At 38.6% G+C, this 13,730-nt stretch overlaps 2 protein-coding genes and 1 long non-coding RNA gene across 4 annotated transcripts; 2 read left to right on the top strand and 1 right to left on the bottom strand.

Annotated features, from left to right (window-relative positions):
- Positions 1 to 25: 25 nt before the first annotated feature.
- On the top strand, positions 26 to 2,213 carry LOC113686780 (uncharacterized). The gene has a single exon (XM_027204451.2). It carries the CDS (start codon positions 209 to 211, stop codon positions 1,262 to 1,264), a length of 1,056 nt encoding a protein of 351 aa, XP_027060252.2. The 5' UTR covers positions 26 to 208; the 3' UTR covers positions 1,265 to 2,213.
- A 1,263-nt stretch (positions 2,214 to 3,476) lies between these two features.
- LOC113686779 (GDP-fucose protein O-fucosyltransferase 4) lies at positions 3,477 to 12,267 on the bottom strand. Of its 2 annotated transcripts, none has more exons than XM_027204449.2 (2): positions 12,090 to 12,267; positions 3,477 to 5,378 (listed from the first exon to the last, which is right to left on the bottom strand). In XM_027204449.2, exon 2 carries the CDS (start codon positions 5,346 to 5,348, stop codon positions 4,215 to 4,217), a length of 1,134 nt encoding a protein of 377 aa, XP_027060250.2. In that variant the 5' UTR covers positions 5,349 to 5,378; positions 12,090 to 12,267; the 3' UTR covers positions 3,477 to 4,214. The 2 variants fall into 2 exon arrangements, with proteins under 2 accessions (XP_027060250.2, XP_027060251.2); XM_027204450.2 differs by lacking the exon at positions 12,090 to 12,267 and adding an exon at positions 5,690 to 5,748.
- LOC149036840 (uncharacterized) lies at positions 12,198 to 13,597 on the top strand. Its single transcript, XR_016181528.1, has 2 exons — positions 12,198 to 12,397; positions 13,127 to 13,597. It is a non-coding gene; the product is annotated as an uncharacterized LOC149036840 (long non-coding RNA).
- Positions 13,598 to 13,730: the final 133 nt, after the last annotated feature.

Below are 13,730 nucleotides of genomic sequence, written 5' to 3'. Positions count from 1 at the left end.
GATTGACAGCAGCACAAACGAGACTTGAAACATTTCGAACAAAACCGCTGTAGTATCCATTAGCTGGTATCAATAGGCAATTTGAAAGGGTTCCTTTCAGAGTGTGTGATAAAAATCGAGAGCTGAGGGCCTCCAACGGTACAGGCATTGCTGTTCACTCTGACGCAGAAAAAATACTTGATCTTCTGACATCACAATTAACAGCGCCATGTCCAACTCGTCATTCGCAGTGGACTTGAATTTCTTCTTTTATACACAGCTTGCTACTGGTATCTGTTTGGCGATCCTTTCACCCTTAACAATCGTAAGTAACGCTTTGCTTCTGCTCACTATCTTCAAAGATCCTCTAAGGTGCTTTCGTACGCCAGCTACCTACTTTATCGTCGCTTTGGCTGTTGTCGACCTTACGACAGGCCTGTTGGTCGAGCCTTTTTTCGTCCTCTATCGCTTTGTACGTTATTCAACAAGGTCCCTTATCATAGGAGAACCGTACTACACGTTGCGAGAAATTGGAATCTGGCTGTCGTATGTTGGGCTAAACGCGTCATTTCTACTAGTCCTGGGTCTCATTTCCACGCAGTATCTTGCGATAACATACCCGCATCTCTATCGTTCAATCGTCACAACACGTCGGGTCCTCGCATGTGTTGTCTCCTGTGTTGGGTACTTCACAGGTTTTATTCTGCTTCAATTCGTTGTATCGCCACAACTGATCCTTTTTCAAGTCGACCTTCACCTCCACTCCACGCTTATAACAATCCTCCTTATCGTCGGTTCAGCGATGCTCTTGAGGTCATTTCGCCAATTTGCTAAAACTTCTCGTCGACTCGCAGGAGGGAACAGCATCGAACAACGAACCATTCGTGGGCGCGGGAACAAGCCGCAAACAAACAGGATAAGCGAGAGGCAGTTTACCATTGTGACTTTATTTCTGGCAGGAATACTTATAGTGTGTGCTCTTCCTCATATCATTACACTCCATATCAGATTCTACACAAAAATCGAAACTCGACAAGAGTGGCTTGACTTGTACGCTGTAATCACAATTGGTGACGAGATGATGTTTGTGAAGGTGGCTTTAGACGCGTTCATCTATGCCTGGAGACTTAAGAAATATAGGAGGTCGTTAAAAATGGCGCTGTCTTGCGGCACCAATATAGTCGAGTCTGAAATAATTGTTGTGAGGACCATGGACAATTTTACCTTTCAAGAAGCGAACCCCGAGACGTCGTCGACTCAAGCTACTGGTTTTGGTGCAAATTAGCTTTGATGCTAGTTTTCCTTGGTTTTAAAATAACAGTTACAACGTTTTGTAATGGAAAACCTCTTGACGAACGATCTCTTTGCGAGTAGCCTCTCAGTCGAAAAGCCCTACGTAATGACTACCAAGAAATCTCGCTATTTCAAAACTAATATTGATAAAAACTCTGGCCGGAGGAACATTTTACGTCTGCAACCTGCTCTTGTTAACAGACATCCTTTTTAAATTCCCAAGATTGTAGCTTTTACCCCTGACTGAAAATGCATTTAATTAATTCAAAGATAGCTGGAAATGGACTCAAATCTAGAGATCGTAAAATGGTCGTGTACAAAGTTTCTCCATGTTTCTTTTGAACGTAACACAATTTTTTGGACATATCGAATCTTTAGGGTTTTTTCTTTGTTCTCAGATGATATAGCTGATAGCTGACGGTCGAATAACTTTAATTCTAAAGAAGTTGGAGGCCACTGTCGAAGAAGATGGTTGTCTTCAACAGCTGCTATAAGCATCTTTAGGATTCAAGCGCATTAACTTATGGTCAGGGATTTGCATAGTTTAGTATCGACCAACCATAGGATTAAGCGAGTAGATGTTAATTTTATTTACACTTTTCGAAAAATGAGGTGATCCTCTATTATCTTCTAGAGGTTTAGTTTCAACGAGTTCTGAATAAGATGTTTATCCAGCCAGGCAGGTGAGAATGGAGTCGACGAGCGAATGCTTTTTGACAATCCTCACGAGAGTTATACAGCATGATCCTTTTTTGCTCTTCTCTCTTCTTTTTTTTTTATCACCGCTATAGAATTTCTGTCATTCGCCAAGGCTGCTGATGGTAACATGGAAAAGCTTTAACTAGAGTCTTCCATGCAACGATGGAACACTTATAACTAGGGAGTAACCTGACATGAAAATTGGTAGTTGGTGGCAATAAAAGCTGTTTTAATTGTTTCAACTTTTGACGCGCCACATGGGAAATTAAGCAACCGTTCCTTTAAAAGCATAGAGAGCAAATCGTCCTCAATTGGAGAGCAAAAGACAGCCTGTTTCAATAGATTCTAAAATGAGCGTGCAAAGAAAGACGGAAACAAGGCATACTTTTAATAACGACGACAAACAACATGCGTTTAATGTGACAGCTGTCATAGAAAAAAATGACAACCAGTTGATGCAATTTGTACCTCGTCTGAATTCGAGTATACTTGGTACCTGCGACAGGCAAATAAAACCACGATCATAAAATAATCCTTTTTTTTGTTGTTGCAATCATACTTTGAAAGAGTTATTGCGCTTTCGCAATTGCTTGGTTCGAGTGTTGACAACATCCAGAGTAACTTTAATTTTAAATTGAAATGGGCTATGGTCACTGAGAGAATGGAATTCTTTGCATTTTCAGCTTGGAATAAGTTCGTGCAGATTAGTGAAAATCATAACCTTAATCTTTTCACCCTTTAAATTAAGAGTATCTGGCTTTTTACTTCTCCTTACAATATCCCTCTTGAATCAAATGTAAAGGTCAGGAGAATAAAGGAAATGATCACCATATTATGAAATTCCTGATTGTCTAAAACAATTCTCCTTGTTAGTATCAAAGAAAATGTAAAGAGAAAACAGTGTGGAGAATCTGATTGCTAAAGCCGAGTTGGGAAGGCTTAAATATGATCCAGGAATTTTTGAAAGAGGGGAGGGTCTAAAATTTGATTCAGAAATCACACATTAATATCACACTAGATAACTGAATTTCAAAGTATTCCAAAACAAGGACATATAAAATACCCCCAGTTAATAGTGATGTACGTGCGATCCTGTCACCAGGAGAATTTATAGCCGGGCAGTAATAATACCCACTCATGAATCCACCACTGAGTAGGTATTATATAGAATTTTAGTTCTCTCGGCTTTACGGTTTTAATAAGCAATCGGCGAGCGCGAGCTAGGGTATGTTCTGCCCATAATAGTCCCCTTCATAGCAAAAAAATCCTTACGATTTTTTAACTAAGGCTAAGGCATAATCATGGCTTTTGTTTTTAGTTTTGTTTTTGGCTCCTGTTTTTACTTTTTGTTTTAAAATGAGGGTTTGAGTCTTTTTTATCTTAAATCTCACCCTGTCATTTTCAATCAAGTGCGGAGGTGAATTCTTAACAGACAGATTGAACAAGCCTAACCACCCACCATTTTAAGAAACTTTTTGGAGACGGACAGAAGTGTAAACACTTAACGATGCAAGTAAAAATCTTTATTCATTTTTCAAAGGCTGTTTGTTAGTTAAAACGACGACAACAAATTCAGAAATATAGCAAACATAGTTGAACATCCCTGCATCACTCACTAAAGGCTGCATCATTTCTGTAAGTACTTTTGTCACAGAAAGTGCAAACACAAAATGATTGCTTTAACACGTTAACTCCCAAGATATTATTTTGAATTCTGCCCTCTAGCTGCTACACATTTCCTTGTAAATCACTAACGAGAATTTGGAGTCGGATCAAAGTAACAACTTCTATGTCATAAGTTTGAGTATTTATGATTTCATGGGAAGAACTTGCACGAGCAAAACCAATTCAGGAGAGCTAAATGGTACAACTCTCAGGTTTCCTAAAATTGTCCAATGTTTTCACAATTAAGTCAAAAATTTGGAAACATGGCCTAAAAAGTAGAAATTTTAAAACAACCCTTTAACTCCCAGAATTGATTAACATGTAAATTCTCCCTATAATAACCTTGGTCATCCAGCAGAAGAGAAATGAGAATACTTTAAGTTATCAGGTAAAAGTTGTTATCTTGATCTAACACCAAATTCTCGCAACTTATTTACAAGGAAATGTGTTGCAGCTAGAGGGGAGAATTAACAATCAGATCTTGGGAGTTAAAGGGTAAATAAAACTAGTTAACGATGTAAATATTTTTAAACAATAACGAAGATTTTGCTAGTCCTGATGATGACGAAAAAGGAAAATTAGGCCCCTTTTTTGATACCCCAGTCTTCGTACGCTCTCGCATTACACGGGATTGGCCTCAGTCCTTCCTTGTGTATTCGCCCTTCTGAAAGCGCCACACAGATCTGGCAATAAATAGGATACTTTGGTTTCCAGCAATTTCCAATAACGGTTCCCGTGATATTTCCTACTCCTTTCGACTTCCACGTCAAATAATTGTTATACTCTGTCTCATTTGTGCTCAGGTACTTAAGATAATCTGAGAGATCTTTTGGAGTTCTGAAATCACGGACTTTAATGACGGATTGTCGAAGATTGCCCGGCAGGAACTCGTCGAGTTTATCTGTACTCATTACCACAGGAACTGAGCCTGCATTCAGCGCATGGCTTAGTTGATCATCGACAAAGTATTCACAGTCCTGGTTAAAAAATACTAGTGTAAACTTGTATTGTTTCGCTAATTCACTCTTCAACTCTTTGAAATTTTTCCCGTTCTTGGATCCATAACGGCCCACTAGATTATTCTTATTCCTGAGACAAGCTCCATAAGAATCGACCTGCACAAACTTCATTAATTGTCTCATGTATTCCGTCCGCACAGGCTCACAGTTTGAAAATGCTGCCATTATCAGCTTAGTTTTTTCCTTAAATGTAAGTGGTGGTGTTAATTGAGGCATGGGGTAAACTGGGACGGGGAAATCGTAGTCTAACCGGTAACTCATTAACAGATTAAATCTGGACATAAACTTGGCGTTTTTCATTACGGGAGTGTACACCGGGTTTTCTTGTGTGTGAAGGATCCATGGAACAGATTCCTTCGGAGGTGTCATGTGTGAATCCCGGGCATGAACAACGAACCCGTCTGCCTCTCTGGCTCGAGAACGGTTAGATGTGACCTGACAGGCCACTGGGCAATCATTGTCGTTCCATCTCTTCTCAATGTGTGGCTGACTTCCGAAAATAGTCGACCAGTAAAGAATTAAGCATGGTTCTGTTGTGTTGGAGTTCCTCATTTCTCGGTTTATGTTACCATACCTTGGGAGCGTTAAAGTAACTTTAAGTCTAGAATAATTTCTTTCGAATTGCCATAAAAAAACTATCCCTGCAATGACGACAAAAAACAGAACCTTTGAGCCAGAGGATTTCTTCGCCATTGTTGACGCCAATAAAGGTTTGGTGATTACCTGTCCATAAAAAGATTTACACGATAAGGCGAATGGATTTGGAAAGGGTTACAGGATGAACATATGGAGGTCTTTTTTCCCTCATGACGAACGCTAATGTCATGGATTTTCTTAACACAGTGATCAACGTCTGCGCAGGTGCGAGCTTTGTAATGTCTAGTTGGTATGCTGCAGTAACAGATGTGAACTTAAGGACTAAAGCTGAGCACCTGTAATATGGCTGAGAGATTCGTAACGACTGCTATCGCTATAGCTGTCTGGATACATTTAAAACAGCTTGCAATGAACTATAAATAAAAAATGTCGCTTACCCTTAAGACCTTTCCATACGGACAAACTCCATTAAATTTTGCCCTCGATTCGCATCAATAACAGTCCAAAAAATTATACCATAATGTTCTGTTCGTTCCTCGATGAAATTCATTCACCATGGAGTCAGAAAACGCTCCCCGAAGGCGCCATATCCGCCGTGCATGCGCACTCATTTTTCGGCTGTGTCCAAACCTGACGTTTAACCCTTTAACTCCCAGAAGTGATCAACAAGTAACTTCTCCTTACAATATCCATTCACTCCCCAACAAACAGGTAATGAGAATACTCAAATGTATCAAGTAGAAGTTGTTATCTCGATCTAACATCAAATTCTCATAACTTATTTACAAGGAAATGTGTAAAAGCTAGAGGGGAGAATAAACAATCAGATCTTGGGAGTTAAATGGTTAATAATGGACATGTGAGGAGGGGCCAAATTTTGGCCGGCCGCGCGCCAATTTTCCTGCTCGTAAAAACTACAGAGGAAAATTAAGAAACAACAGCTGCCATGCAAAACATATGCAAAAAATGAAATTTGATCGAAATCTGGAAGGAAAGAAAAGTGGAGATAAGGAAAACTGAAGACTTTTTAGCGACTGGTTTGGATGCGTCCTTGTCATTTCTATCTAATTCGCGAAGGAGTTCTCGTAATCGGTCACCAAGTCGTCTTCCTGTTTCACCAATGTATAACTTTATGAAATAAGTGCATGCCAAGTTATGCAAATAGATGACATCATCGGAGGTGCACTTCAAGTGATCAGTAATCTTAATGGATCTCTTAGGTCCGGACATTTTCTCTATGTTATGAATGAAATGAGAGGTTTTGCATCGTGAGCGAGCGCATTTGAAAGTTCCAGGTTGGTCATTAGTTTGAGATGAACTTCTACCCAAAAAGTTTGCCTTGTTTTTGTCGCATTTGAATGAAATTGGTAGAGATTGCGCAAAGATAGTACTTATCTCTGAATCACTTTGAAGTTATTAAAGTTTTTAAAGACAGTGCTTTCAATAACACCCGGCACCCGCCGGAGCTTCGGCAGGTATTCTGTTGTGAATCGCCGGGTATACTTTGCTCTATAAAAGTTAATCACGCTCGAAGTTGAAGTGCTCATCGTCGGTTACCTAAATAATTTTCAAACAAATTTGTGCTGAACTAAAATCGTTAAATACTTTTAGATAAATAAAACAACAGCAGTTCTTCTCAACTGCTAGTTAGAAAACAAACTTGAAAATCAGAATTAGTGAAAACAGCTCGCTTGTTGATAGCACACGTAAATCAAATTTGAAATATTTTTGCAAAGATGTTGACCTTGCCTAAAGACGCTTAACCTAGGCTTGGCTGTGTAGAGAACTACAAAAAGGCTATTAAACACTAAGCGTCTAAACTTTTATAAAAAAAAAACCTGCATTTGCTGAAAAATCGAAGAAGACCTTGTTCTACGCTAACACGACTATTGTTTACGATCCGATATGAAACACGAGTCGTAGGAACAACTAAATTCATTGGCTGATTGATTTAATTCAATTATCTTATGTAAAAATTAAATGAACAATTCTGCAGAAAGGAATAATCCTGAGGTTTTCCCAGGAAATAGAACTGGTGGAATTCACTGCCGCAAATCTTTAATTTCATCCAGTAACAAAAAAAGAAAAAAACACAATACAACAAAAAACAAAACAAAACAAAAAAAAATAAACAAAAACCTGCAATCACAAAAAATGCATTCAGCGTTCGAAGCAGGAGACTGAGAGGTTTGTTTCCAACTGCAAGCAGAAGAAACCTTTGTAAACAAAGATCAGGCGAACAAAGATTTGGATCGTAGCCTCAAAATTTGAGAACATATGTAGACGGAAATTTGATGCACACAGCATATTATCTGATTTTGCTTTTGTTGACTGCCTGTTGAAAGTGTTTAGTATTATGCGATGTTGGATGGTTAACACCATTCTGGATTTTTCTGTGACTTTCTGGAAGCTGAAGTGAGACCTCAAATACCTGGAGGTCGTTTAGATGTCTTTCAGGCGACTTTTATCTCTATAAAAAAGTTTTGAGTAAAAAACTATTGGTATTGTCTTATCATATCGTCAACCAAACTTCCAGGAAAAATAAGATTTTGAGTGTAAGAGAACATACTGACTAAAAATTTCCGAAGTAACCAGTAACCACATGTCCTCTCAGAGGACTTTTTGTGTGAAACTCAGGCAGTAGGTTTGCAAGTCAGCAAATGGAAGATTTTGATCAGAAATAAACAATCAGCTAAACAAATGTTACAAAGGAGGAGACTAACATTAAATGACCATCTACCAAAGTTCGCCACAGAAAACTCTGTTTGAGGCAACTTTACTCCAATGGAAACTAATTTTACTCTAATGGAACTAATGGGCTAACGAGATCGAAATTGTTTTTCATATTACCTACTTCAAATCTTATTGAAAGCACTGGTGATGAATGCGAAGATGAATACAACCAGTAACTATGTGAGTCTGTGGGTTTGTAGCAAACACTTCTGTCATGTCTAGAAACCCAAAGAAGTGTCGGAAAATTTCCAAGTATATTTCAGAGCCGGGTGTAAGGACTTAAGAGCGGTTACAAATTGAGTCAGCTCCTCTCTGGTGCAGGAGGTAGCATTGCCGTCAATGTAACTATCGTAGAATTCAGGTTTGGGACCGTTGTATTGACGGAAAAATTAGAGTTCGTTAAAAAACCAACGAAAAGATTGGCGTAGCTGGGTCCATTCTGGTGTCTATGGCTACACCATTATTTTGCTTGTAATGATTGCCACCGAATGAAGAGAAATTGAGTGTTAGGACTAGTTCGGCTAGACGGAGTAGTGTTTCAGAGCTAGATTCCTTAGCAGAAAGTTGATCAAAAAAATGACAGTATAAAGAGATTTAATATTCAGAGACGATGGGTCGCCCTGGGTTGTTAGGTTTGTGGATGTGAGGTAAAAAGTAAATACGCGAAGTTCTAGGAGTAGTGATGGCAAGATTTTTTGCAGTGGCCGGAAATTCTTGTTTAGCTAGAAGATCGTTAAACGTGTTTTAGACAATGTTTTGGTTGATGCAGGTGACATTTTTATCAAAAACAATTCAGACGATTTAAAAAAAAATGAATTGCTGGCTTGTGTGGTTGTTCAATTTGGTCCTAATTAATTGAAAGCACACTTCCTCAGCCAGAACAGTGTTCCCAAAAGCGCTGACGTTTAACAGCTGTAGCCTAATCACAATAAAGCTTAATTCGATGAACAAAGGTGTATTCAGCGGTAAAATGCGCCGCAATTTGCATTTTTCTTTGTTCTTTATTTATTTATTTGACGTATGCAACACAGCGACCGTTACAATATTTTAGATCGCTAAAAAGGCGACTTCAGAAAAATTAAAGCCTTGTGTAGTAATAACCTTTCTTACCTTAGATTATCTTTACAATCAACAACTCGTATTTATTTTGAATTATAAAGTGTATTTCAAGTAACACAGACACAACCGAGTGTGAATTTCAGTGCGTAATCGGCTACGAACGATAAAAAAATTCTCAATGCAACACTGAGTAGAGGGTGGAGCAACAGAATTCCGTTGTGGAACACGAACAGTGGATTCCCGATTTTGCGAGCCCTCATGGGAAATGAAAATCAGTTGGAGTAAGTGGGTTGACAAGGAGAAGGGGAACGCGACTTTTGGTTCGAGTTATGGAGTTACGATAAATCGAGGACCCGTGCAATCGGGGTTCCACGCGTTTCAAACTTTCTGTTAGCATATCTATCATTTCATTGTTCACACCTTTTTCAAGAGAATAACAAAAATCAAACGTTATCAAATTTCACAGTTCGTTTTTATTCCAGAGTTTAGCGCTTTCGCTCGGGTTAACGAAAATCCTTAGTTGTGACGAATGCTGAGAACCAGCCGGATAACATTCTTACGCATGTTTTGAATTTAGCGGATTTGGACCGGGGGATTCAAATCTAGGGAGCTCCAAATCCGACGATTGTAACGAATAATTTAAGGACTCGAGCATTAATATAAAGCACGGTGATAAGTCGAAATCCATTTAGATAGTAAATACAGACATGGGAAATAATATCAGGCTCGGAAAATAATATCAGACACGGGAAATAGCAGACAATGAGAAGGTCTGAAAGAGGCCAACAATAACGGACCCTGTTAATTGATTTCCGACACGAAAATTAATTTTTCGATAGGGAAAATACTTACGCCATAAGGACACCGGTTAGACGGGAGTTACTACATCACGGGCGACGAGCGGGGATAGAAAAAACGACCCAAATACGAGTGGTCAGCGGTGAAACAACTTTCATAATTCATATATAGACAGATCATTTGTAGTGTCAGGAAACAATTGTGCTGTAAAGCCGAAGTGTAAACAGTTTACTTCGCTAAATAAAATGTTAAGCAATTCAAAAGTGTTGATTGTACATATATCTTTTACTGCTTTAATAAACAATGAAGGCATCGGTGGCATCCGAAAGGTACCAAGAAGAATTAAATGTACGTTTCGTAGTTGCAGAAAACAATCATGTTATAAAGCCGAAATGTTACCAAGTTACACTTCGCTACTTAAAAAGTTAAGCAATTTTCCTCAAGCTTTAACTGGAACAATACTTCTTATGCTCTATTGACCAACGGAGGCATCGGGAAAGGCATTGCTGACACCGGGAAAGGCATCAAGAAGAATGATATTCACGTTATGTAACTTGTTGTGTGACGAAAAAAACGTATCTTGACTTGTTCAAAGCACTAATCACAGTTGGCTTCCTTTTCACTTGAATTTTGTTTCCACAGCTTAAGATGAGAAATTTAAAATTTCTATCAGCTGACGTTCTTTTACTGCATATTATATCTATTCAATCGCCCCCAATTTACGTGGAAAAAAGGCAAGTAGGAAAACATTGAGCTTCGAGAAACAGCCATGTTAAGGCTAATGTATTTACCATTCCTTAAATATTTACAATCAAGACCACTCGTTTAGGAGACCTTTTCTCAAAAGATCCACACGTGCAAATAATGCTGTTTTTCTTCCTATTCAATTGAACAACTGACTTAGCTTTTAAGCCGAGAAAAAAAATCACAATTATTGAAAAGGTCATAGACAGGCCTACACAGACTCCCCTGTGTGGTTTTACGTTTGCGACGCAAAAGCCTTTAATTAAAGCTTCGCTCTGACGATGATGGGTAACCACGTGCTTCAAGTCGTGTTTTGAAGTTACACATGGCCTCCTGGAAATTTCTTTCCGAGGAGTTTGTTCTTAGAAGTCTGATAGCTTCTCCTTTAATAAAGCCTTTCTTAACACTTGGCGGGTGGCAAGATGAATAGTGTGTATATTGAAAGGTCTCGGTCAGTTTGTAGACTGATTTTTCAGAGATAACACTGTTGTACTTTTCAACATGTTTATTATCACTCTGAAAGCGTGTACATATAAGATCTTTCAGCTCTGAAAAAAAAAAAGCCAAATTGAAAAAACGTTATCTGAGGTCTCGTTTGCCGCAAGGCAGTCGACACTTAAAAAACAAACCAAAAAAACTAAAGGCAAAATATTGCCTTTTGTGACAGCATACCACCCAGGGGTTAAAAAATTTAAAACAAATACTGATGTAAGAATGGAACCTCATCCAAAATCAGCCACTGCTGGAAACAATTTACAAAACGCCTCCGATTATATCATACAAAAGAGGTAAATCCTCAAAGACATACTCGTCAGAGCGAAGCTTTAATTAAAGGCTTTTGCGTTGCAAACGTAAAACCACACAGGGGAGTCTGTGTAGGCCTGTCTATGACCTTTTCAGTAAACATTTCGGCTTTACAACATGATTGTCTCTGGAACAACAAATTATATGTCTCTATATGAAGTATAAAAGCTATTTCACCGCTGACCGCTCATATTTGGGTCGTTTTTTCTATCCCCGCTCGTCGCCCGTGATGTAGTAATAGAAAAGCGGTTGGCTCGAGTTAGTATATCATCGATGTTTATTTGAAGTTTATTTCCTAGTCGTGCTATCCATTAACGCCAATAGACCCTTCGCGAGGATGGCGACTGAAATTGAAAATGTATCGTAAAGAAACATTGGCTTCGTGGAAAGCAATGCAAACGGGAAAAATCACTTATTTGACGAATACTCTCGAAAACTCAGCGCCTTTCGCTTGTCAACCGTGTAAGGGCGCACCTCAGCTGCGAATTCCTCTGTCGCTCCATACTACCAAACAACTACATAGATGCTTTGTGGCAAAGCTCCGGAACGCGACTGGGAGCCGAATGTCTGGTTTTCGATTGCTCGCGATCGAGGATTTAGGATTTTCCCTTATCCCACGTCAGTGACTAAATGAATACTCGACGGCCGAGCTCAACGTTTACGACAAACGCCTCACAAATAAATCGCGTTGAAGCTTACCTCTGAACAGCAAAATGAAGTGATTCCTTAATCCAGTTGTTTGCTTCAGTTTTCCCTCTCTATCTTTAGCTTCTGAAGTTTATAAACATGTGCTTTTCTATCTGTTGCAGCCTGCATCGATCAGTTGCTATTACCGCTGGCTTTGTTGACATATTAGAAACTGATCACGCCACCGATCACGTGCAATTTGCCAAAGACCCAATATGAGTACCAGGAGTAACAAACAAGTACACACCACCATATGCGAGTGATATACGAGTAAATACGGCTACATACGGGTGATATTCGGATACATACGAGTACATAAGGTTATAATTTATCAATTTTTTTCTTTATATATTGCATTAAAACTGTCAGGATCTGCGCGAACTATTTGTCAAATGCGAGGAAGAGCGAACCTCAGAGGTTAGATTCAATTGAGTTAAAGTTGGACTTCGAGTTGGACTTCGGTAAAAAAAATTCCCACTTAGAACCGAATAATTATTTATCCTTGTTAAGGGTGTCACGAAACCTCAGGTATTGAAACTGGCAAACCTCAGACACTCGAAAAATATATCTTTGCGCGATTTGCAATCAATTGTGCTCAGCGCGAAATATAATGCGGCAGTTATTTAAATCGTTTTCGTGAAAGTTGGCTTCGGTTTCTGAAAGAAAGGAGGGATAACTAAATTAAACTGGCTTTTGGCGAAATGAAATAAAATATATGTGAGATTTCAGTAACAACAAATGTGTGTTGCGTGACACTTCATCCTTTTCCACAACGCTTGGACGTTGATTTACGAGCAGAATATTAAAGACGAAAACGCCGATTGAAAGACAAATTGAGGCAACCAGTATCAAGCGGAATGTACAGCAGTAAAGGCGCTTCAAACCAGATCTTCTCCAGAAGAAAAGCATGGCAGACTAAGCTTAACAGTGAATTATGTCGACAATAAACCAAAAGATTACATCGAAAATCAATAAATCTGTATTGAATGTACTTTTATTCATAACAATTGACTACATGTAAATCTGAATAATAGAATTGTATTTCGTAGATTTTCGTGGAAGATGTATGGAATCCATGGCAACCAAACAAGTTTAGAGGTCTGGGAGAAATGACATCTGGTGTTCCTGTTTTTTGCTTTCGCAATTCGTTTTTCCAAGAGAATATATTCTCTTGGTTTTGCAGCGATTTCCGAGATTTATCGTGAGAAAAAAAGATTCCCTGGACAATATCAGAGCTGGTTTAAGGAGTTTTGTATAAAATTTGTATAAAATTCTAAAAAATTGTACAAGAATGCAGACGTTTCTGTGAGTGAGGCACTAATCATTTATTTCCTGACCTGAAAAGCTGAGATTTCCTTAAATTCAAAATTTCATGTGTTTGTGCCTGAAACAACATCCGTTCAATGGTTTTAAACTTTAAACACTCTGGCAAACTCTATCATAAAATTGCTTTCTTCACTAATGAGATAAATACATATAAAAATAATTAAATAAATTTATAATAAAGTTCTGATATAACGCGCGCTGTCATTGGTTGAAAGAGCGTGCTTTATAAGAGTTTATAAAATGTTCCGAGAAATGCGTCATGAAAATTTCATGCCACAATGCAGGCCGTGATTGTAACTGCCGCCATCTGTGTGAATTCTTACGCAA

The sequence above is a fragment of the Pocillopora damicornis genome, chromosome 12 (assembly GCF_964200805.1).
Source record: "Pocillopora damicornis chromosome 12, jaPocDami1.2, whole genome shotgun sequence".
Taxonomy (NCBI): domain Eukaryota; kingdom Metazoa; phylum Cnidaria; class Anthozoa; order Scleractinia; family Pocilloporidae; genus Pocillopora; species Pocillopora damicornis.
Note: the sequence above shows the minus strand (reverse complement) of the source record. Positions and strands in the feature narration are given on the sequence as shown.

Excerpts from the sequence above, each read along its gene's own strand:
- LOC113686780 (XM_027204451.2), top strand. The coding sequence starts at position 209 with ATGTCCAACTCGTCATTCGCAGTGGACTTGAATTTCTTCTTTTATACA.
- LOC113686779 (XM_027204449.2), bottom strand. The coding sequence starts at position 5,348 with ATGGCGAAGAAATCCTCTGGCTCAAAGGTTCTGTTTTTTGTCGTCATT.